Raw genomic sequence first — 24,043 nt, forward strand, 5'->3', positions numbered from 1 at the left:
AACACAAACACACCCTACAGAGCCCCAGGACAGCAGCACAATTAGACCCAACCAAATCATGAGAAAACAAAAAGATAATTACTTGACACATTGGAAAGAATTAACAAAAAAACTGAGCAAACTAGAATGCTATTTGGCCCTACACAGAGAGTACACAGTGGCAGAATACCTGACCACTGTGACTGACCCAAAATGAAGGAAAGCTTTGACTATGTACAGACTCAGTGAGCATAGCCTTGCTATTGAGAAAGGCCGCCGTAGGCAGACATGGCTCTCAAGAGAAGACAGGCTCTGTGCTCACTGCCCACAAAATGAGGTGGAAACTGAGCTGCACTTCCTAACCTCCTAGACAATGTATGACCATATTAGAGAGACATATTTCCCTCAGATTACACAGATCCACAAAGAATTCGAAAACAAATCCAATTTTGAAAAACTCCCATATCTACTGGGTGAAATTCCACAGTGTGCCATCACAGCAGCAAGATTTGTGACCCGTTGCCACGAGAAAAGGGCAACCAGTGAAGAACACACACCATTGTAAATACAACCCATATTTCTGCTTATTTATTTTATCTTGTGTCCTTTACCATTTGTACATTGTTAAAACACTGTATATATATAATATGACAGTTGTAATGTCTTTATTGTTTTGAAACTTCTGTATGTGTAATGTTTACTGTTAATTTTTATTGTTTATTTCACTTTATATATCCACTTTATATATTCTCTACCTCACTTGCTTTGGCAATGTTAACACATGTTTCCCATGATAATAAAGCCCTTGAATTGAATTGAATTGAGAGGTTGGGGGGAGAGAGAGAGATGGGTGTGTGCCTCTGTCTACATTTTCAGCCTCATTTATTCATTTGAAGTTCATTATTTGTAGGCCGGTGTCTTTCCTGCATTATTCTCACATGACCATAGGTTGGATAAATAGCAAGTGGAGTTTTCTGTTATTTTTGTCACTAAAGAATTTTCACTTTCATAAGGATTTACTTACATATCATAGACAGTGTATTGAGAGGGACTATACATAGCCTACATCACAAACTGTTGTGGCCATCGTTGGCCCAGGGCCAAGGCATCTGTAGACAGTTAGTTCCTTTAAGTATACTAGACTAGGTAGGTAGATAGGTTGTTTACCTGTCCACGGGTAAATACAGTGGACCATGTGGTGTGGTAGTTGCACAAATAGGTTCATTTGGATCACCTAAGAATGAGAGAGAATTTCTGTCAGTTGTAAGTGTACTGAAATAGATTGCCTAGGAATTGAATTTGATGTACAGTACAGATAACCTATGGGGAGAGTTAATGTTAACTAGTTAATGTTAACACTGTTGTGTCGGTCATTGGCTCCAGGGCAGGGCTTCTGGGTCATGGTGAACAGGGTGTCAGAGATGTCGGACAGGAAGCAGCCCAGGTCAAACATGTGGGCCTCCTCTGGCATGACTTCAGGCTCCTGGCACTTCAGACTGGACCATTTCTGCACCTCCGCTCTGCAGATCTGACCCTGGGGACAGACGGGACCTCAGGCTCCTGGCACTTCAGACTGGACCATTTCTGCACCTCCGCTCTGCAGATCTGACCCTGGGGACAGACGGGACCTCAGGCTCCTGGCACTTCAGACTGGACCATTTCTCCACCTCCGCTCTGCAGATCTGACCCTGGGGACAGACGGGAGGGGACGACATGAAGTCTATGTTCTAATACTCAAAAATGAATTCTTAGTTCCTCTCTTCCTTGAAAAATCACTGATCTAAACAAAAAATCTCCATCTCAATTCATCTTTCTGCAATTCCTCCCATACTGTTGTCCCTCCCTTCTTCTCAAAAACCTTTGAAGAAGGTCAGAGGGGAGGGACCTTGGACCTTCCCCTCCAATAGAGTTGGAGGCGGGGAGAGAAGATGCAAGGAATTGCGGAGAGATTAGTTGAGACAAGACACAACTCACAGCTGAAAAAAACAGATCCTCCCACTAGAGGGCAATAACAACAAGACAACATGATGTAAAGAGGAGAGAAAAAGAAGAAGAACGTCACATGAGAATATATAGTAAATCCACTAGAAAGTCACTGGCAGCTTGCCATGTGATTGTAACTGCTATACAAATATGAAACAATATGTAATTGTCCAATTCTCTAAATTCTAAGAAAATGTCAAATGTGAATAAGAAAACAGAAAAGGAATGTTCCACAGTCCTCATCTGGCCTCTAAATGTGCTCAACTCAAGATAAACACAACTTCACTTACCTCCCTCATCATGTTCAATAATGCCTCAATTCAGCTATTCAGACACAATATTTGGAAACGCAAAGGTTTTCCTTCCTCAAATCCACTCAAGCTCATCCAATAATCTTCATATTTACGATCACTCACACAGCTTATGTAGATCCAGATCCAGTCTCTAACTTTTATTTTTAAGGTTAGGGTTAAGCATAAGTTTAGCAGTGTAGTTAAACCATGACATTTGGGGAACAGTCTTGCTCAAGGGTAGAACGACAGATTTTTTACCTTGTCAGGTCAGGGATTCATTCCAGCAACTTTTAGGTTACTGGCCCAACGCTCTAACCACTCTAACCCAACGCTCTAACCACTCTAACCCAACGCTCTAACCACTCTAACCCAACGCTCTAACCACTCTAACCCAACGCTCTAACCACTCTAACCCAACGCTCTAACCACTCTAACCCAACGCTCTAACCACTCTAACCCAACGCTCTAACCACTCTAACCCAACGCTCTAACCACTCTAGCCCAACGCTCTAACCACTCTAGCCCAACGCTCTAACCACTCTAGCCCAACGCTCTAACCACTCTAGCCCAACGCTCTAACCACTCTAGCCCAACGCTCTAACCACTCTAACCCAACGCTCTAACCACTCTAACCCAACGCTCTAACCACTCTAACCCAACGCTCTAACCACTCTAACCCAACGCTCTAACCACTCTAACCCAACGCTCTAACCACTCTAACCCAACGCTCTAACCACTCTAACCCAACGCTCTAACCACTCTAACCCAACGCTCTAACCACTCTAACCCAACGCTCTAACCACTCTAACCCAACGCTCTAACCACTCTAACCCAACGCTCTAACCACTCTAACCCAACGCTCTAACCACTCTAACCCAACGCTCTAACCACTCTAACCCAACGCTCTAACCACTCTAGCCCAACGCTCTAACCACTCTAGCCCAACGCTCTAACCACTCTAGCCCAACGCTCTAACCACTCTAGCCCAACGCTCTAACCACTCTAGCCCAACGCTCTAACCACTCTAACCCAACGCTCTAACCACTCTAACCCAACGCTCTAACCACTCTAACCCAACGCTCTAACCACTCTAACCCAACGCTCTAACCACTCTAACCCAACGCTCTAACCACTCTAACCCAACGCTCTAACCACTCTAACCCAACGCTCTAACCACTCTAACCCAACGCTCTAACCACTCTAACCCAACGCTCTAACCACTCTAACCCAACGCTCTAACCACTCTAACCCAACGCTCTAACCACTCTAACCCAACGCTCTAACCACTCTAGCCCAACGCTCTAACCACTCTAACCCAACGCTCTAACCACTCTAACCCAACGCTCTAACCACTCTAACCCAACGCTCTAACCACTCTAACCCAACGCTCTAACCACTCTAACCCAACGCTCTAACCACTCTAGCCCAACGCTCTAACCACTCTAGCCCAACGCTCTAACCACTCTAACCCAACGCTCTAACCACTCTAACCCAACGCTGCTTTAAAAAATGATGTTCAGTAGCTACATTGATTTATGTTATATTTAACCTCAATTTAACTAGACAAGTCAGTTAAGAACAAATTATTACTTACAATGATGGCTCACCCCGGGCAAAGCCTAACCCGGACAGCGCTGGGCCAATTGTGCGCCGATTGGGACTCCCAATCACATACAGTGCCTTTGTAAATGATTCAGACACCTTTACTTGTTCTACATTTTGTTGTGTTACAGCCTTATTCTGAAATGGATTACATTATTTTTTCCCTCATCAATCTACACACAATACCCCATAATGACATCACAATACCCCATAATGACATCACAACACCCCATAATGACATCACAACACCCCATAATGACATCACAACACCGCATATTGGCATCACAACACCGCATAATGACATCACAATACCCCATAATGGCATCACAACACCGCATAATGACATCACAATACCCCATAATGACATCACAACACCCCATAATGACATCACAACACCCCATAATGGCATCACAACACCGCATAATGACATCACAATACCCCATAATGACATCACAATACCCCATAATGGCATCACAACACCGCATAATGACATCACAATACCCCATAATGACATCACAACACCCCATAATGACATCACAATACCCCATAATGGCATCACAACACCCCATAATGACATCACAATACCCCATAATGGCATCACAACACCGCATAATGACATCACAATACCCCATAATGACATCACAACACCGCATAATGACATCACAATACCCCATAATGACATCACAATACCCCATAATGACATCACAATACCCCATAATGACATCACAATACCCCATAATGGCATCACAACACCGCATAATGACATCACAATACCCCATAATGACAAAGCAAAACACCCTTTGCTATGAGATTCAAAACTGAGCTCAGGTGCATCCTGTTTCCATTGATCATCCTTGAGATGTTTCTACAACTTGATTGGAGTCCACCTGTGGTAAATTCAATTGATTGCAATTGGCATGCCGACTGCAAGATTGTCCTCCAGAGATGTTGTCCAACGGGCCTTGCAATCGCAGACCGCATGTGGGCGAGCGGTTTTCTGATGTTGACATTGTAAAAAGAGTGCCCCCGTGGTAGGCAGGAATAAACTACAGACAATGAACACAATTGCATTTTATCGATGGCAATTTGAATGTACAGAGATACCGTGACAAGATCCTGAGGCCCATTGTCGTGTCAATCATCCGTTACCATCACCTCATGTTTCAGCATGATAATGCACGGCCCCATATTGCAAGGATCTGTATCCTGGAAGCTGTAAATGTCCCAGTTCTTCCATGACCTGCATACTCACCAGATATGTCACCCATTGAGCATGTTTGGGATGCTCTGGATCGACAGCGTGTTCCAGTTCCCACCAATATCCAGCAACTTCACACAGCCATTGAAGAGGAGTGGGACAACATTCCAGAGGCCAACAATCAACAGCAAAGGAGATTTGTCACACTGCATTTATTTTATTTTACTAGGCAAATTATTTTCAATGACGGCCTAGGAACAGTGGGTTAACTGCCTGTTCAGGGGCAGAAGGACAGATTTGTACCTTGTCAGCTCGGGGGATTTGAACTTGCAACCTTCCGGTTACTAGTCCAAAGCTCTAACCACTAGACTACGCTGCCTCATTTGCATGATCACACCAGATACTGACTGATTTTCTGATCCACGCACCTACTTTTTTAAGGTATCTGTGACCAACAGATGCATATCTGTATTCCCAGTCATGTGAAATCCATGTTATTGTGGCCTAATGAATTTATTTCCATTGACTGATTTCCTTATATGAACTGTAACTCAGTAAAATCTTTGAAATTGTTGCATGTTACATTTATATTTTTTCAGTATACATACACATACACACACTGAAGATATTGTTCAGGCATTCAAATACTATTTTGTCAAACATGCTTGTCTCATTCATCTTTTCAAGATTTTTGTGGACCTCCCTCTGTGAGTCAGTCCATGACAGAACAGTTGTTTTCTCAATGGAAGGTGTACTAAAATGTTGGACACTATACTGTACTGTTTTACAGTACTACTCTATACTATACTGTATTACAGTACTACTCTATACTGTATTACAGTACTACTCTATACTATACTGTATTACAGTACTACTCTATACTGTATTACAGTACTACTCTATACTGCATTACAGTACTACTCTATACTGTATTACAGTACTTTTTATAATCACATTTTGTGCAATTCTACTACACTTTATATGGCTGGAAACATTAGCAGAATCTTTTTTTAATACGACAACAATTACAGGATAGCCTAATCTGCTGACACTGAGCCACATAATAGGTCTACAAAAGAGGGGGGGGGGGGGGGACAAATACAATTTAACGTCCATCTAACCTGGAGGAGGAAATTATTGTCCCCAAAACAAACAGAAGCGTCACTGACCCAATGATAAAGACTGAATATGTACCGGCTCACCGGGTATTTGGCCGATGTCCTCCTCTGGTGCCAATAAGACATGCTACATACAGTTCGCTCATTTACGTTGAGCATTTTGATATCTAAAAGACAGATTGGAGTATTTTCATTGTCTTCTCTTTACAGCAATATCCATTTGCTTTCCAAATGTTTTTTTTTTTCTGTTGTTGTATTTTTAAATATTGTGATATGCCTGTCTGGGTCTCTGTGCTTTTTACTGACAGTCGCAACTCAACAATCATCTATTTGGTATTTTGCCGTGCGAGCTGCTCAAATTGTGAGCTCTTCTGACTGTAGGCTACGCGATTTAAAACAATTCAACATTATTATTTTTAAACGCCAATTATCCTCTTTGGCCAAATAATGCTTTCTGGTGCATTAGCCTGTTTTAATTATTTTATTTATGCAAGTATAATTTTGGTAATTCAATTTACTTTAGGGAAAGCTCATAGCTGTCCCATTGTCCTATGGACGCGCTGCCTATGCCTAGAAGTGAGAGCAGACTGAATAAAGACTGCTATCGATTCTAGAAAAGTACATATTCCACCACTTCTCCTACAGCGTCCATGTGAAGTACCTAATGTACATTTTGTCTTTTGGTGAAAAAAAGTAGATGCATGTCTACATACACTGTGACGCCAATAACGTGCAAATAGAAAACACATATTTATCTCTGCATAGAATTGACATTTTTTGAACGATCAACGATTAATCATTGGGAATAATGAAAATAAAAAATGTAAACATAGTTTCAATGTATTAAGAGAGTTGCTAATATTTTTTTGCCAAACAGGTTGTTAATTGATATCAGAGAGGAAGAGTTGCGTGTAGGCAGTGAACCACTCGACTGACTACATATCCCAGGCTTAGTAACAACTTCCGGGCCACGAGGGTTGTCAGAAAGCTTAAAACTCGACCAAAATGCTGCAAAAGCAGAACGGTTTGGTTTGTTGTTGTGAACTTGTAGCTAGTTAGATTTTTTTTAAATTATTCACTAACGATACATCATCAACGCTATTGATATCATGGATGCGTTACACAGACATCGTTCTCTTCACAAGGGGACGACTCCACCATGGAAGGAAACCTACAGGAAGGTAATGTTAGTTATGGAATCTATCAATATCTGCACGGTGGTTTGCGAACAAGGTAACCACGGCTAGTTGATAGACTCGAGGCCAAACATTAGGCGTAGTCTTTATCTGAATCTAGTTGAAACCAGAATTGGAATAACGCTCAATATTTGAAGACTTGCGTGGCTCACCGAGTTAATGTCAAAGCTTTAGTTCATGAAGTGTAACTTGTTTTGATGGTTAACTTTAGTTGTTTTGTTTGTTCCTCAGCGTTGCGTGGACAGGTTGAAGAACAGCCGATCCAGGTTACTGGAGAAGTACCGTCAGATGGGAGATGGTCAACACTGCAGCGCCAAGGGCTCTGTTTTCGTCCAGGAGGTGATGGAGGAAGAGTGGAACGCGCTTCAGTCAGCCAACAGAGGGCTGCCCTCCCTGTGGCGTAACGACGGACTGGAAGAGGTGAGGGTTTGTCAGTTGCATACTAATGACTGTGCACGAGAGGTGATCGTGTAGCTAACATGACACATGCATACAACTAATCTACAGCTAATTTTACATGAGTTATGTAGCAATGGCATTACATGAAGGTTATTCATTTTTTTTTTTGTTGGGGGGGGGGGTTAAATAAGGCAGATACTAGATAGCTACTTAGCGCCTACCTCATGTCTTCTCTACAGATGTACAGCGTCATGAAGGAGTATGATGAACTGGCAGTGTTTGAAGAAATCCAACAGGAACTTATGTCACAAGGTAGTTTAATTCCCAAGTGAATCTTGCCTGACTATATTAGTACACAACACACACACACTCGCCCACAGCTACACACAGACAGGAACACAGGATGAAACCCCCGGGCATAGATGGTTCTCTCTGAATGTTCATGCAACTTGTTCTCTCTCCAGAGCTCTCCATCATTGAGGAATATGAGAAGAGCATGCGGTTTGAGGAGCAGTATTTGAATTCAGTTGTGGAAGGGCTGGAAGGGGAAAGGCAAATCATTTGTCCCGTATGTCATTCGTAAGTCTCTCCGAGATGTGACTTGATATGCTATTGCACCTGCTCTGTGTCATAGTTAAGACTCTTAAAAACCACGGACTGTGTGACTATCTACATTTCAGGCACAACCTGACTGTGAACAGCCATTGTACCTCCTGTCCCTGTGGGCTTTACATCAACACACGGGTTTGTATGAGCTCGTATACAATTCAAATATGCCCTTTTTGTTGTTGGATTATCAGTTGTGCTTCCCACTCTGTTCCTCATGATCACGTTAAGGCACTTTCTAGTTAATGTCAAATCAGCCAACGGCATAGTACGTCTCATCAGTGTCTGTTCATCTCGTCTCCAGCAAAGCAACGTGACCCTAGAGTCTCTGCAGTGTTTGTTGGAGAGGAGGGTAACGGAACACATGGAGGATTGTCTTCAGAACCCGGTCTTCTCCATGGCCCCCAATGCAGATAGCTCCCCTAACCTCATGATGAGCTGCAAGGTGACTGACTGGCTTGAATACATGCTTGTGTCCCAAATGGCAATCTGTTCCCTACATAGTGTACCCCATGGGCCCTGGTTAAAAGTAGTGTACTATAAAGGGAGCAGTGCCACTTGGGACGCAATTGTCTTTTCTCATACTTACAATCCTCTTCTGTTTGGGAAGTCAGGCCATAATGTTCCACTTATCACTACTGCGCTCCCTACATGTAGTGCCTTGTGTTAAACATTCCTCTGATGAAATCATATTTTGATTAAGGGGGTCCTGCACAATTTTGCATGGGTTTATATAGTTTAATTTTAGGTGTCGAAGCAATTACCCTTGAATAGTTCTATGATATTGTTGAATGATCACTGACTGGATCTTGTTTCTGGTTTCAGGCTTGTGATTACCTGTCCATAGTTCTGTGAATCACCCGTCCTACCGGGAAAGAGGCTGATTTTTAACCATCCTGTGTCCGTGGGAGGATTTTTGTTCTGAAATAAAGACTATATTTGTACAGTAAGATTGGGCCGTTTTAAGTTTTGACTGGTATTCAGAGTATGTCTTAAAGACTTGCTATACAAGGGCACAATCGTGTGCCAAAAGTAGTCATGGCAGTACACTGGGGCTGGCTAATGAGATGCCATAGCTCTGATTTATAACAGCTGATGTTGTCAATGTTTTCCTGTGGTCTTTCTGGAGGCCTTCCTACCTGAAAAGGTACAGACTGCTACAACCAGCTCAATGCCTTAAACAAGTCTTTTTGATATGATCACTGGCTTAATTTCTCTTCTGTACTTCTGTCCTCATGTCCACAACTAATTGCTATGTCGGCAATAAAATCATGCTTAAAACCACTCGTGTCATTAATGTCTCACCACAGGTTAGTGTCGTCAACATCATGGAGCAAGATCGATACTAGCGGCCTTTTATATTAACATCAGTTACAGTAAGGTGCAGCAAAGTGATTCAATATGAAATTAAAAGCTGCAGAAACATCAAATGCAACAATTCTTGTACCTATACCCTCCCCCACTCCACAAAATTAGATTGGGAAACCAATGGAAAATATTTAGAGGGGGATGGTGTCTAAGCCACATGTTTAAATTTCAGTTAATTTTGTTCCATCTACATACACATTAATTGCATTTGATAAAGCCACTAAGGTCTTCCAGGAACTTGACGTATTCCTGATGCTCCATGGCAGTGCTCAGCTCGATCAGTTCATCAGCAAACGTGTTGTCAACCCCCCGGTCAGCCAGGAAGTCCATCAGGTGGTCATACAGAGCCTAGAGAGAGAGACAGGCCAGTTTGAAGCACCTAAATCAGGGACACCTATAAGCCAGGCCAACTTCAAGTAGAGCAGCCTTCCTGAAAATGTCCTTATTGTAGGCGGTAAAGTCATCGTAGATGAATAATAGCCTGGGTACCAGTCTTTCTGCCCTCCTGGGAACACCACAAACAGATCAGGGAACAATGATATTTAGACATGCTGAGAGAAAGACCATGAGCATCAGCTCTTACCCAATCCAGAGACTCTGTGTTGAGTGTGTAGGACGTCTCCTTCCACTCTCCATCTCCCTCGGGCTGGAAACTGACCTCCCGTATGGAAAAGATGTCGCTCTCCTCTTCCCCTTCACCATGGCTTACCTGAGAAATCAATTTAACCCAACATTGTTAGATGTATTGCTTATTAACAAATCAAAGTGTTCTTCCCAATGTTGATAAAGATGTCTTCAATTAAAATGTTTCTGGACCAATATAGCCCATGATGATTCACTTGTATGATATCTTACCTCATCTTCAGGATAATGGCAGTCAAACACCAAGGAATGTTTTGCTGCTGGTTTCGTCACCTCGACAACAAAGTTCGGTGTGGACACAATATCAGGCTGTTAGGAGACACAAGGTTCAAAGCCTTAGCGTTGTAACAGCTGGCTGGTGTTGTAATAACATATTAAAACATGTAATGACGCATTCACTGACTGTTGTTAAACACACTGATAACCCATGAATATACACTGCTCAAAACCCTTTGGGATGGGCTACAAAGAACTCTGTCAAGAACCAATGGGATACTGACAACAGGCTGGAGAGGACTGTCTATCACCTACGAACAACCAACCAGGAGCCAGGACTACTAGAATCTACCTACGTCATTTCAATGTATAAATGTACTGCCCAAATATGTGGCACGCCCTCTTTTTCCGAAAACTCCCTAAGGGTTGGACGATAAGAGCCGTGCTGCACGTTTGCCAGATATTACTATGCTTGATTAAAAGGCCTCGAATATACCGTATCCGCCTTGTCCAGAGTCTCATCTTGGTCTTCTCCAATAAATAATCATTGACACTGGTATGGACATATTCATACAGAAATAAATGTAACTATGTTGCCCGATAACTATATATACACACACACACACACACACACACACAACCAAAAATAGCAAAAATGAAAACGTCCTCACTGTCAACTTTGTATATTTTCAGCAAACTTATGAATATAAGATTCAACAACAAACTGAACAAGTTCCACAGACATGTGACTAACAGAAATTGAATAATGTGTGAGATGATTGTGGACTTCAGGAAACAGTAGAGGGAGCACACTAACATTGAGTGGCTGCTGCCAACACACCGACTCAACTCCAGCCACTTTAATAATGGGAATTGATGTAAAATATATCACTAGCCACTTTAAACTATGCTACTTAATATAATGTTTACATACCCTACATTACCCATCTCATATGTATATGTATATACTGTACCCTATATAATCTACTGCATCTTTATGTAATACATGTATCACTAGCCACTTTAAACTATGCCACTTTGTTTACATACTCATCTCATCTGTACATACTGTACCCGATACCATCTACTGTATCTTGCCTATGCCGTTCTGTACCATCACTCATTCAGATATCTTTATGTACATATTCTTTATCCCTTTACACTTGTGTGTATAAGGTAGTAGTTTTGGAATTGTTAGGTTAGATTACTCGTTGGTTATTACTGCGTTGTCGGAACTAGAAGCACAAGCATTTCGCTACACTCGCATTAACATCTGCTAACCATGTGTATGTGACAAATAAAATTTGATTTGACCTGCAAGTTCCCGGACATTTCTGGGGAGAATGGCCCTAGCCCCTCACACTCCGATCCAACAGGTCCCAGACGTGCTCAATGGGATTGAGATCCGGGCTCTTCACTGGCCATGGCAGAACACTGACATTCCTGTCTTGCAGGAAATCACGCAAAGAACGAGCAGTATGGCTGGTGGCATTGTCATGCTGGAGGGTCATGTCAGGATGAGCCTGCAGGAAGGGTACCACATGAGGGAGGAGGATGTCTTCCCTGAAACACACAGCATTGAGATTGCCTGCAATGACAACAAGTTCAGTGCGATGAGGCTGTGACACACCGCCCCAGACCATGACGGACCCTCCTCCTCCAAATCGATCCTGCTCCAGAGTACAGGCCTCGGTGTAACGCTCAATCCTTTGACCATAATCGCGAATCCGACCATCACCCCTGGTGAGAGAAAACCGCGACTCGTCAGCGAAGAGCACTTTTTGACAGTCCTGTCTGGTCCAGCGACGGTGGGTTTGTCCCCATAGGCAACGTTGTTGCCGGTGAGGACCTGCCTTACAACAGGCCTACAAGCCCACAGTCTAGCCTCTCTCAACCTATTGCAGACAGTCTGAGCACTGATGGAGGGATTGTGCATTCCTGGTGTAACTCGGGCAGTTGTTGCCATCATGTACCTGTCCCGCAGGTGTGATGTTCGGATATACCGATCCTGTGCTGGTGTTGTTACACGTGGTGTGCCACTGCTTGGACGATCAGCTGTCTGTCCTGTCTCCCTGTCTTAGGCATCTCACAGTACGGACATCGCAATTTATTGCCCTGGCCACATCTGCAGTCCTCATGCCTCCTTGCAGCATGTCCAAGGCACGCAGATGAGCAGGGACCCCAGGCATTGTTCCAGAGTCAGTAGAAAGGCCTCTTTAGTGTCCTAAGTTTTCATAGTTTTAACCTTAATTGTCTACCGTCTTTTTGCCTTTATTTAACTAGTCAAGTCAGTTAAGAACAAATTCTTATTTTCAATGACGGCCTAGGAACAGTGGGTTAACTGCCTTGTTCAGGGGCAGAACGACAGATGTCATCTGTCATTCTCATTGACTACAAGTCTAAGAAGCGGTAGATCTGTTCTAAGTGAGCTATAGATTCTGTTCTAAGTCCACTATTTCTATGCTTCCCGTTCTTATGTTTAGTTCTTAGTCTTTTACTTTCCGTTTCCAACGTCAAAGAGCTGAAAATACAGTATTTTGGGTGATTGAAAACACATTTCACAGTGGCGTAGATGGTACAATGATTCTCTACACTATGAATTGCTTGTTTTGTCACAAACTGAAATTAGACTAACTATTTGAATTTCAGCCACCAGGAAATGGCGGGAGCGATTTCTGCACATTGCATCTTTATTAAATTGGCGACCGCCAGTATGCCCTCCCAACTATCATATCTCATGTAGGCCATGAATGACAGGATGCAATAATTGACTAATATTTGCCATCTCGTAATAGTTCTCATGTGCCAACGTATCGCCATGTTCAGTGCCACGGTGAAACTTATACTCCTGTAGATCTGTAATAATTAGTCGGCCAACTCAGGTAGCAAAGTGGCGCCACGAACTCAATATTAAGAGGTGAGAAATACATGATAAACTCACACAAAGCTATGACTCTTATGGTATCAGTTCCAAGACGATGTTTATCCACCAAATGGTTGTCTTATGCAGTAGGGTTCTTCCACCTCTCTCTTCATTCCCTTCCAATAGAGTAGGGTTCTTCCACCTCTCTCTTCATTCCCTTCCAATAGAGTAGGGTTCTTCCACCTCTCTCTTCATTCTGATTGAACTGAGAGGAGTCTTTGAAGCTTGGGCTGACAACTGTTTAAGAGATGGCTTGGTGGTGAAAACCAAACAACCACATTCCATTCTATGATTGGTGGCGCATGTGAGATCTATGTCTCCGGGTCTGATTGGCCCGGCATTGTGTGTGTGTGACTCAAGAGAGATAGTATCCTGAAGGAATAGAACAAACATTTCATTGCACCTGGGAAAGAACACCAGAGGCAGATGACCACACGAGGAACCCAAAGTGGCTTCTTCTGGTGCCCCCCCAATCTATTCTTGGTATCAGCTAAGTTTTGGTTGATCGGTCCAGCTCTGGGCTTTACCTCACTTTCTGCCGGCTTCTGTCCTTGCACTTGTTCAGCCTCCTCTTCAAAGTTAGGGGAAACACTGTTGTTGATGTTGAATGTGACCGTCACTCTGCAAGGAAGGGAAAGGGACAATGATTCCCATGAAGAATACATTTCAAATGATGTGAATCGTGACAGGGTTAATTTTGTGCAGGTGTGCATTTATTCATAGGACATCCACCTGTATTCATAGTCAAAATAAAATGTCTACGGTGACTGCCGGGACGGCAGGGAGACTAGTGGTTAGAGTGTAGAGGAGGTAGGTAGCCTAGTGGTTAGAGTGTAGAGGAGGTAGGTAGCCTAGTGGTTAGAGTTTAGGGGCGGCAGGGTAGCCTAGTGGTTAGAGTGTAGAGGAGGTAGGTAGCCTAGTGGTTAGAGCGTTGGGGTGGCAGGTAGCCTAGTGGTTAGAGTGTAGGGGCGGTAGGTAGCCTAGTGGTTAGAGTGTAGAGGAGGTAGGTAGCCTAGTGGTTAGAGCGTTGGGGTGGCAGGTAGCCTAGTGGTTAGAGTGTAGGGGCGGTAGGTAGCCTAGTGGTTAGAGTGTAGGGAGGGGGTAGGTAGCCTAGTGGTTAGAGTGTAGGGGCGGCAGGTAGCCTAGTGGTTAGAGTGTAGGGGTGGCAGGTAGCCTAGTGGTTAGAGTGTAGGGGCGGCAGGTAGCCTAGTGGTTAGAGTGTAGGGGCGGTAGGTAGCCTAGTGGTTAGAGTGTTGGACTAGTAACCAGCAGCTGGCCTAGTGGTTAGAGTGTAGGGGGGGCAGGTAGTCTAGTGGTTAGAGTGTAGAGGAGGTAGGTAGCCTAGTGGTTAGAGTGTAGAGGTGGCAGGGTAGCCTAGTGGTTAGAGTGTAGAGGAGGTAGGTAGCCTAGTGGTTAGAGTGTAGGAGAGGTAGGTAGTCTAGTGGTTAGAGTGTAGAGGAGGTAGGTAGCCTAGTGGTTAGAGTGTAGAGGAGGTAGGTAGCCTAGTGGTTAGAGTGTAGGGGAGGTAGGTAGTCTAGTGGTTAGAGTGTAGAGGAGGTAGGTAGCCTAGTGGTTAGAGTGTAGAGGAGGTAGGTAGCCTAGTGGTTAGAGTGTAGAGGTGGCAGGGTAGCCTAGTGGTTAGAGTGTAGAGGAGGTAGGTAGCCTAGTGGTTAGAGTGTAGGGGAGGTAGGTAGTCTAGTGGTTAGAGTGTTGGACTAGTAACCAGCAGGTAGCCTAGTGGTTAGAGTGTAGGGGCGGCAGGGTAGTCTAGTGGTTAGAGTGTTGGACTAGTAACCAGCAGGTAGCCTAGTGGTTAGAGTGTTGGACTAGTAACCAGCAGGTAGCCTAGTGGTTAGAGTGTTGGACTAGTAACCAGCAGGTAGTCTAGTGGTTAGAGTGTAGAGGAGGTAGGTAGTCTAGTGGTTAGAGTGTTGGACTAGTAACCAGCAGGTAGCCTAGTGGTTAGAGTGTTGGACTAGTAACCAGCAGGTAGCCTAGTGGTTAGAGTGTTGGACTAGTAACCAGCAGGTAGCCTAGTGGTTAGAGTGTTGGACTAGTAACCAGCAGGTAGCCTAGTGGTTAGAGTGTTGGACTAGTAACCAGCAGGTAGCCTAGTGGTTAGAGTGTTGGACTAGTAACCAGCAGGTAGCCTAGTGGTTAGAGTGTAGAGGAGGTAGGTAGTCTAGTGGTTAGAGTGTTGGACTAGTAACCAGCAGGTAGCCTAGTGGTTAGAGTGTTGGACTAGTAACCAGCAGGTAGCCTAGTGGTTAGAGTGTTGGACTAGTAACCAGCAGGTAGCCTAGTGGTTAGAGTGTTGGACTAGTAACCAGCAGGTAGCCTAGTGGTTAGAGTGTTGGACTAGTAACCAGCAGGTAGCCTAGTGGTTAGAGTGTAGGGGCGGCAGGGTAGTCTAGTGGTTAGAGTGTTGGACTAGTAACCAGCAGGTAGCCTAGTGGTTAGAGTGTTGGACTAGTAACCAGCAGGTAGCCTAGTGGTAGGAGTGTAGGGGCGGCAGGGTAGTCTAGTGGTTAGTGTAGGGGCGGCAGGGTAGCCTAGTGGTTAGAGTGTAGAGGAGGTAGGTAGCCTAGTGGTTAGAGTGTAGAGGAGGTAGGTAGCCTAGTGGTTAGAGTGTAGAGGAGGTAGGTAGCCTAGTGGTTAGAGTGTTGGACTAGTAACCAGCAGGTAGCCTAGTGGTTAGAGTGTAGAGGAGGTAGGTAGTCTAGTGGTTAGAGTGTAGGGGCGGCAGGGTAGTCTAGTGGTTAGAGTGTAGAGGAGGCAGGTAGTCTAGTGGTTAGAGTGTAGGGGCGGTAGGTAGCCTAGTGATTAGAGTGTAGGGGCGGCAGGTAGCCTAGTGGTTAGAGTGTAGGGGCGGCAGGTAGCCTAGTGGTTAGAGTGTAGGGGCGGCAGGTAGCCTAGTGGTTAGAGTGTAGGGGTGGCAGGTAGCCTAGTGGTTAGAGTGTAGGGGCGGTAGGTAGCCTAGTGGTTAGAGTGTAGGGGCGGCAGGTAGCCTAGTGGTTAGAGTGTAGGGGCGGTAGGTAGCCTAGTGGTTAGAGTGTAGGGGTGGTAGGTAGCCTAGTGGTTAGAGTGTAGAGGAGGTAGGTAGCCTAGTGGTTAGAGTGTAGAGGAGGCAGATAGCCTAGTGGTTAGAGTGTAGGGGTGGTAGGAAGCCTAGTGGTTAGAGTGTAGGGGTGGCAGGTAGCCTAGTGGTTAGAGCGTTGGGGTGGCAGGTAGCCTAGTGGTTAGAGTGTAGGGGCGGCAGGTAGCCTAGTGGTTAGAGTGTAGGGGTGGTAGGTAGCCTAGTGGTTAGAGTGTAGGGGCGGCAGGTAGCCTAGTGGTTAGAGTGTAGGGGCGGCAGGTAGCCTAGAGGTTAGAGTGTAGGGGCGGCAGGTAGCCTAGTGGTTAGAGTGTAGGGGCGGCAGGTAGCCTAGTGGTTAGAGTGTAGGGGGGGCAGGTAGCCTAGTGGTTAGAGTGTAGGGGGGGCAGGTAGCCTAGTGGTTAGAGTGTTGGACCAGTAACCGAAAGGTTGCAAGATCAAGGTAAAAATATGTCATTCTGCCCCTGAACAAGGCAGTTAACCCACCGTTCCTAGGCCGCCACTGTAAATAAGAATCTGTTCTTAACCGACTTGCCTAGTTAAATGAAGGTAAAAAAAAAAATTGGCCATTTACGCAGGATGGGGGAGGTGTGCCTATGTATTGTAATATTAACATAACGTTATTTTCTCGCCATGCTCATTACTTTTCTCCAGAGAGCTTCCTGATGAGTTTGGCTTCTGTGCCGTTCTGCTCTAGCTCCCACCCTCCAGACATCTTGGGAAGAGTCTTGCTTTTCTGAATTTTCTTCTCTTCTTTCGTTTCATCAGACAGGAAATCTCCAAAGGCTTTGTCTCCTGAAACAAAGCGGTTAATAAGATAATATTAAACAAAAACAACAAAAAACAGAAGTCATTATTAAACTACACGTTAGTCCCATAGACTGTCCCCACCCATGGTTCCATTTCCAAGGTCACATGCGCATTGCTCGACACAGGTCCAGACGGAGATGCCATCAAGGATGTCAAGCCAGCTAACATCACACTCAATAGTTGGTTTCATCATCAGCTTCGCATTCGGCACTGCTCTAAAACACGCTGTCCTGCTTGATAAACCCACGAGTTAACTTTTGACTAGATACTATAGACATGATGGTTCCATACATTGGGGGACACGCATTGGTGACATATCTTGCCCCTCCAGTCAGATAGTTACATGAGAACATATGTTACAAAAGTTGTCGAAGCTGGTCGCAGCTATTCCTCCGTTGTTTTACACACAATTAACTAGCTAGCTAGTTCAACAAGACCAAGCAAGTGGAGGGGGGTAATTTAGCTAGCTGACGTTAACATAGCTAGTACTCACACTACAGTAACTAGCTAGCTACCCAATTTAGCGATCATTACCTTCCGTATGTAGCGACACACATTCACAGGATACAGGACTCGGTCCTTTTGAACCCAAGAGTTTCGGTCGGTACCCCGATGCTGCACCATTATTGCTCATCACCCAGAGAGACCGGGTGAACGGCCGGATTGTTCCCGAGTTTGGAGAGCATAACGCCGATCTGGCAAGAGGATGGAGAGCACCAGTCGAGGACATTGTGGATGTAGAAATTCGGACTGCGGTAGTCACCGCTCGGGAAAGCATCTTTAGCATGATTATAGGTTGGTCAATTTGACTAGTAAATAAATGAAAAAAAATACAATGGTTTGATAAGCCCCAAGTTCCAGTTACCAGCTACTGTAATGCGAGTACTAGTTATGCCTGGAAACACACGTGTGGAAGGACACCGTGACCTCCTCAAACTTTGAACCGGAAGTGATCACACGGTCTAAACCAATGACTAGACCAGACACGTTTTGGGGTAAAATAACTATTAAGAGTCAATAGATACATGTAATGAAATATTTCTAATACATCCAACAACCGTGTGTTGTGATAACTCGCTGCAGAATGCAAACAAAGCGGTTCTTATTGGTCTACGGTGTAGAGCGCCCCCCTGCGTTCAAACGAATGACGAGCACAAGACAACGCGCGCTCATACTGTACGTTCACGTTGGCGCTTCACTATACAGTTGAAAACCATTAACATGATTGCAAATCAAACAAATTCAATTGATGAGGCAAAGTTGTTTTATTTATTAGAAAAACACGAGTGGATATAATAACCAGCATATATAATATAAAGTCACCCTGTCATAATCCGCCCCTATAATCGTTTTGACTTTCAACACACTCAGGTCAGGTTGTTTATCATCCAATATAACACGAATATTTCAGTCAAAAATGACGTTTCAATCAAACATATGACCATTGGTTATCCAGTAAACCTATCCCACTCATTTAAACAATCATTCTTGTTTTGGGACATTCTTGATCTGTTTTATAAATATTCCCCATAGGAAATATTTTAGGAATCACATGTTAAGATGCTCTTCAAGATCTAAATGTGGCATTCATTTAGTTTAAAGACAATATTATTTCCGTATTTATTTATTTTTTCAATAGAAAGATAGATGGGTGAAGAATGCCATGTCAGCACAACAGACACCCTGTTCAAATCCCGCCGCCCCAGCTTCAAATCCTCCGGTTGCTCTGAACAATACAAAAAGAGAAGAGCGAATAGATACAATCCATTTCATACCAATTCGAGACATTTTACAAGTGTATCAAAGACCTGAGTAATCAAATCCTACTATATAATCTCCATGCATTGCATTATCAATGTACGAGTACACCTACTTGGCATGGTCTAGCAGGAATTTGTGCAACAGTGCTCTGCATTTAAGCAGGATAACTGATGTGACCAACTTCACCATAAGATTTGAAGTCCATTTACCCAGAGGGTCAATGCATCGGTCTTTGGAGCTGCCAGTTACTTACTGTAACTTACTGCAGCAGGAGCATGCATCAGGTAATAGTGAGTGAACAGATTTTTGAAAAAGCAGGCATTTGTTAATGATAGGTGAGAATTGTCTGTTAATTGGATCATTAGAATTTTCCCGAACCCTAAAACATATTATTGTATGGAATTGATTAGAATGTATAAAATCATAATCAATAAATGTGTAGTTCTAGTCAGAATTAGGGTGAAACAATATGCCTTTATGGTATTTTAAAACACAGACTGTCTGAGCTTGGTGCCGACCTGACTAGAGATTTGGGAGAGAACGGGGAGAATGTCTCAAGGACGAGGTCACTATCTCTGTCGGCTGGGTAGTGAGACAGACAGTGTAGCAGGACAAGGTCACTATCTCTGTTGGCTGGGTAGTGAGACAGACAGTGTGTAGCAGGACAAGGTCGCTATCTCTGTCGGCTGGGAAGTGAGACAGACAGTGTAGCAGACAAAGGTCACTATCTCTGTCGGCTGGGAAGTGAGTCAGACAGTGTGTGCGTAGCAGGACATGTGTGTATGTGTGTGCGTATGGTTGTGTGTATGTGTGTGCGTATGGTTGTGTGTATGTGTGTGCGTATGGATGTGTGTATGTGTGTGCATGAGAAGTCAGTATAAAATTAATTGATTTGTATTCTTGACTTCAGAACGTTCCGTGAATAAACCTTTGACTATTTAGCTGGGCCTCCGTCTGTTTCATTCGACCAGGATCTTACACATTCTGGTTTGCAGACTGAGTAATATAATTAAATTGGGTGATGTACCAGGAGAACATAATTCTCTTATCAGTTAATGAAAGACATTCAATTACACTCCTCCTCCACCACCACCTCAACTGACAGACGCCATAATGTATTAACCCAACCACACACACACACACACCCCCGCCACACTATGACCGCCCACCTCAAATGATGTGGACAGATGTCTTGGTATCCTTTTAGGACAAATGATAAACGAGTCATTTTTAGTCAGCAATATCACTTATTTCCCTGGTAGTTGATGTAGATGTGTGTGACTAAACTCAATGAAGACAAAAAGTCAACCTATGCCCAAGTGTTTATGTAAACTGCTGCTTATATATATCTAATTAAATCCTGTGATATATCTATATTTTTCAACAGAAAATATTATGTACATGGAATGGCATTGATGTTATATACGTCCCCTGTTTTTTAAGCAAGTGACAAAACAGCCAATAAGTTAGACCAGGGGCCAGAATTTAAATATGAACAGCCAATTCAAGTCAGTTGTTGAATATATATGTTTGAAGGAATAACCATGCCCTCCCACTTCTGTGAGTTAAATCTATGTTGCTAAGAAACATGCAGATATTTTAGAATCAGTGTTTGAACTCAATCATGATGAAACCTCATTTCTGGTTGTGAAGCAAATATGTGGCAACAGGCAATGATTAGCCAACAGGTAGAGAGGAGAGTAGAATGAAGACCGAGAAGGTCGGTTCGTAACCATAGTAACGGGAACATTCGTTTGTAACCTCCGTTCTAGGCCAGGGGAATCTCTACTCTTCTATGGTTCAGCAGACGTCTAATAAAACATGGCCGCTGTCCAATGACTAGGTAGAAGAACCCAGAGAAGAACCCTCACTCAGACCTCCCTCTACTTGGCTGAATTTAGACAGGCAGCACAATTCTGATCCCCCCCCCCACTAATTGGTCTTTTAACCAATCACATCAAATATGTTTCAGAGCTGATCTGATTATTCAAAAGATCAATTAATTTAAAAAAAGTTTAGAATTGGGCTGCTTGTCTGAACGCTGCCAAACTGTCAGACCAAATGCTAAATGTTCTGTCTTCGACTGGCACACACACACAAACACACACACACACACACACACACACACACACACACACACAAACAGCGCTGAAGAATCTTTCTACGCTTTGTGTAAACAAAAACGAGCGATTCAGCAAACAGGAAAAAGTAGAAAGATGTTTTTCCCATCATGCCTCCATCCAGTTTCTATTGACACTGAGGGAGAGGTGGGCCAGGTGTGTCACTGCTCAGGGAGCTTTGGTTCCGCTGTAGTCTCTTGTCACCCCCGAGTTCTGTCCAATCAGAGGCTAGCTCTTGGTGGGGCGTAGCTTCCGGCGGAAGTACTCAGGCGCTGCCTCGACCAGCCAATCAGCATCCACCAGACACAGGTCCCTCATGTAGCACTTTGAGGTGTGCAGGAGCTCGTTGAAGACCACGTAGGCAGGCTTGGCCTGGAAAAGGACAGAGGAGGGGTGGATGGCAACAGGCTGGTGGGTATCCAGAGCCGTGTAGCTGCCATCTGGCTGTAGCTCTGCAGCGTTCATAAACAGACCGTGGGCCAGGCAGCGACGCACGCTCCCCGTGTCCGACCCACACGACTCCAACTTCATGCTCAGCTGGTACACAGAGGGGAGAAGGAGAGGTCATTATGTGTGAAAAGAGATAAATCACACGGAAATATCATGGACTTGTTCAGGTGACAGATAACCATGTTTGAATTCTTCAGCCGATTAGAAGACCTAAGAGTTGAAATGTTGCCGCCAACACATTTGGAAAAATTGCAGTGTGCCGATTCCCCTCTTGCTGATGAACAGCCATGTTCGGAGAACTGGTTACTTGTGATGTTAGGGACTTGTTCTCCTACCTTAAGGCAGATCTCTCGGAGCTGTGCACGGACCTCTCCAACCATGCTCATGTTTCTGCTGTTGACAAAGTTCTCCCGACACCACTCCTACGACACACACATCAGAGCCTGCACTGAAAACACCATCTAGAGACCATAACACTTCATCAATAAACACTAGGGGCTGAACATCTGGACTAAAAAACAATGGAGAAGCAATTAGTTTATCTACCCCTTTTTCTCCCCAATTTCATGGTTTCCAATTGGTAGTTACAGTCTTGTCTCATCGCTGCAACTCCCGTACGGACTCGGGAGAGGCGAAGGTCGAGAGCCGTGAGTCCTCCGAAACACAACTCAACCAAGCCACACTGCTTCTTGACACAACGCCCACTTAACCCGGAAGCCAGCCGTACCAATGTGTCGGAGGAAACACCGTACCGTGACCGTGTCAGCGTGCACTGCGTCCGGCCCGCCACAGGAGTCGCTAGTGCGCGATGGGACAAGGACATCCCTGCCGGCCAAACCCTCCCCTAACCCGGACAACGCTGGGCCAATTGTGCGCCGCCCCACGGGTCTCCCGGTTGCCGCCGGGTGCGACAGAGCCTGGGACTCGAACCTAGAATCGCTAGTGGCACAGCTAGCACTGTGATGCGGTGCCTTAGATCACTGCGCCACTTCAGGAGACCTGGAGAAGCATTTTAGTCTGGGGACCAGACCCTACAATGTCCAGAGATATTGTACAGACTGTATGAAGACTCCTGAAGGCCTCTTCGTTCTGACCCCTGACCTTGTTGGCGTTTACTTTCTTGAAGGCTCTGTAGATGTTGAGCAGGGTCAAGTGATCTCCCTCGCTGGTGGTGAACTTCTTGCGTGCGGCGAGACACTCCTCTCGGCGTGCGGGCGGGTTGTAGAGCACCGAGTCCACCGACAGCAGAGACACGATGGTCAGCACCTCCTCGGAACACTGGAAGTCTGGTGACAGCAAGATGGTCTGTAGACACACACACACGAGAAAGAGAGAGAGAGACAGAATGAGAAAGAAAGAGAGAAACAGAACGAGAGAGACAGAACGAGAGAGACAGAACGGGAGAGACAGAATGGGAGAGACAGAACGGGAGAGACAGAACGGGAGAGACAGAACGGGAGAGAGAGAGAAAGAGAGAGAGAAAGACAGAGAGAGAGAGAGAACGAGAGAACGAGAGAGACAGAGAACGAGAGACAGAACGAGAGAGACAGAGAAAGACAGAGAGAGAGAGAACGAGAGAGAGAACGAGAGAGACAGAGAACGAGAAAGACAGAACGAGAAAGACAGAACGAGAAAGACAGAGAGAGACAGAATGAGAAAGACAGAGAGAGACAGAATGAGAAAGACAGAGAGAGACAGAACGAGAAAGACAGAGAGAGAACGAGAAAGACAGAGAGAGAACGAGAAAGACAGAGAGAGAGAACGAGAAAGACAGAGAGAGAAAGAAACAGAGAGACAGAACGAGAAAGACAGAGAGAGACAGAACGAGAAAGACAGAGAGAGAAAGACAGAGACAGTCAGAAATAATGTTTTAATCCAGTATTTATTGTCATGGCTCCTCATAAACAAAGGAAAGGGGGATGCCTAGTCAGTTGCACAACTGAAGGCCCATTTCCTGTGTGTCTATCTTACCTTGGCATAGCGTGGCTCCAGGGGGAAGCTGGCCATCTTCTTACCCAAAGGAGTGAGGGTGACCTGCTCACCTTTCCTCCCTACAGCCCCGAGCAGATCCAGCTGCTCCACTGCCGAACGCATCGCCTCTGAACAGTCACATGACATTATTACAACCATCTCTGACCAGTCGCATGACATTATTACAACCATCTCTGACCAGTCGCATCACACCCACAACATTACATTATTACAACCATCTCTGACCAGTCACATGACATTATTACAACCATCTCTGACCAGTTGCATCACACCCACAACATTACATTATTACA

The 24,043-nt window shown here is 44.6% G+C and overlaps 3 protein-coding genes and 1 long non-coding RNA gene across 5 annotated transcripts in view; 1 reads left to right on the plus strand and 3 right to left on the minus strand.

Moving 5' to 3' along the window:
* Nucleotides 1-7,653, minus strand: part of LOC110533309 — an 8,050-nt gene extending 397 nt beyond the window's left edge. Inside the window, exons 1-2 of the long non-coding RNA XR_002474943.2 lie at nucleotides 7,522-7,653; nucleotides 1,147-1,667 (exon numbers count right to left, since the gene is read on the minus strand). This is a non-coding gene — a long non-coding RNA (uncharacterized LOC110533309). The remainder of the gene's footprint in view (nucleotides 1-1,146; nucleotides 1,668-7,521) is intronic.
* On the plus strand, nucleotides 7,119-9,655 carry rpain (RPA interacting protein). Of its 2 annotated transcripts, none has more exons than XM_021617399.2 (7): nucleotides 7,119-7,354; nucleotides 7,601-7,789; nucleotides 8,008-8,080; nucleotides 8,233-8,347; nucleotides 8,449-8,512; nucleotides 8,679-8,819; nucleotides 9,200-9,655. In XM_021617399.2, the coding sequence occupies exons 1-7, from the start codon at nucleotides 7,283-7,285 to the stop codon at nucleotides 9,227-9,229; spliced, it is 684 nt and encodes a 227-aa protein (XP_021473074.2). In that variant the 5' UTR covers nucleotides 7,119-7,282; the 3' UTR covers nucleotides 9,230-9,655. The 2 variants fall into 2 exon arrangements, with proteins under 2 accessions (XP_021473074.2, XP_036845497.1); XM_036989602.1 differs by having other exon boundaries at nucleotides 8,233-8,336.
* A 58-nt stretch (nucleotides 9,656-9,713) lies between these two features.
* Nucleotides 9,714-18,397, minus strand: LOC110533307 (complement component 1 Q subcomponent-binding protein, mitochondrial). Its single transcript, XM_036989601.1, has 6 exons — nucleotides 17,962-18,397; nucleotides 17,262-17,412; nucleotides 14,051-14,144; nucleotides 10,598-10,693; nucleotides 10,326-10,451; nucleotides 9,714-10,090 (listed from the first exon to the last, which is right to left on the minus strand). Exons 1-6 carry the CDS (start codon nucleotides 18,212-18,214, stop codon nucleotides 9,941-9,943), a joined length of 870 nt encoding a protein of 289 aa, XP_036845496.1. The 5' UTR covers nucleotides 18,215-18,397; the 3' UTR covers nucleotides 9,714-9,940.
* A 276-nt stretch (nucleotides 18,398-18,673) lies between these two features.
* Nucleotides 18,674-24,043, minus strand: part of dhx33 (DEAH (Asp-Glu-Ala-His) box polypeptide 33) — a 31,187-nt gene continuing 25,817 nt past the window's right edge. The window contains exons 9-12 of the mRNA XM_036989603.1: nucleotides 23,730-23,857; nucleotides 22,860-23,063; nucleotides 22,094-22,180; nucleotides 18,674-21,845 (exon numbers count right to left, since the gene is read on the minus strand). Of these exons, the coding sequence (XP_036845498.1) occupies nucleotides 21,537-21,845; nucleotides 22,094-22,180; nucleotides 22,860-23,063; nucleotides 23,730-23,857 (728 nt within the window). The 3' untranslated portion in view covers nucleotides 18,674-21,536. The remainder of the gene's footprint in view (nucleotides 21,846-22,093; nucleotides 22,181-22,859; nucleotides 23,064-23,729; nucleotides 23,858-24,043) is intronic.

The sequence above is a fragment of the Oncorhynchus mykiss genome, chromosome 10, assembly GCF_013265735.2.
Source record: "Oncorhynchus mykiss isolate Arlee chromosome 10, USDA_OmykA_1.1, whole genome shotgun sequence".
In the NCBI taxonomy this organism is placed as follows: Eukaryota; Metazoa; Chordata; class Actinopteri; order Salmoniformes; family Salmonidae; genus Oncorhynchus; species Oncorhynchus mykiss.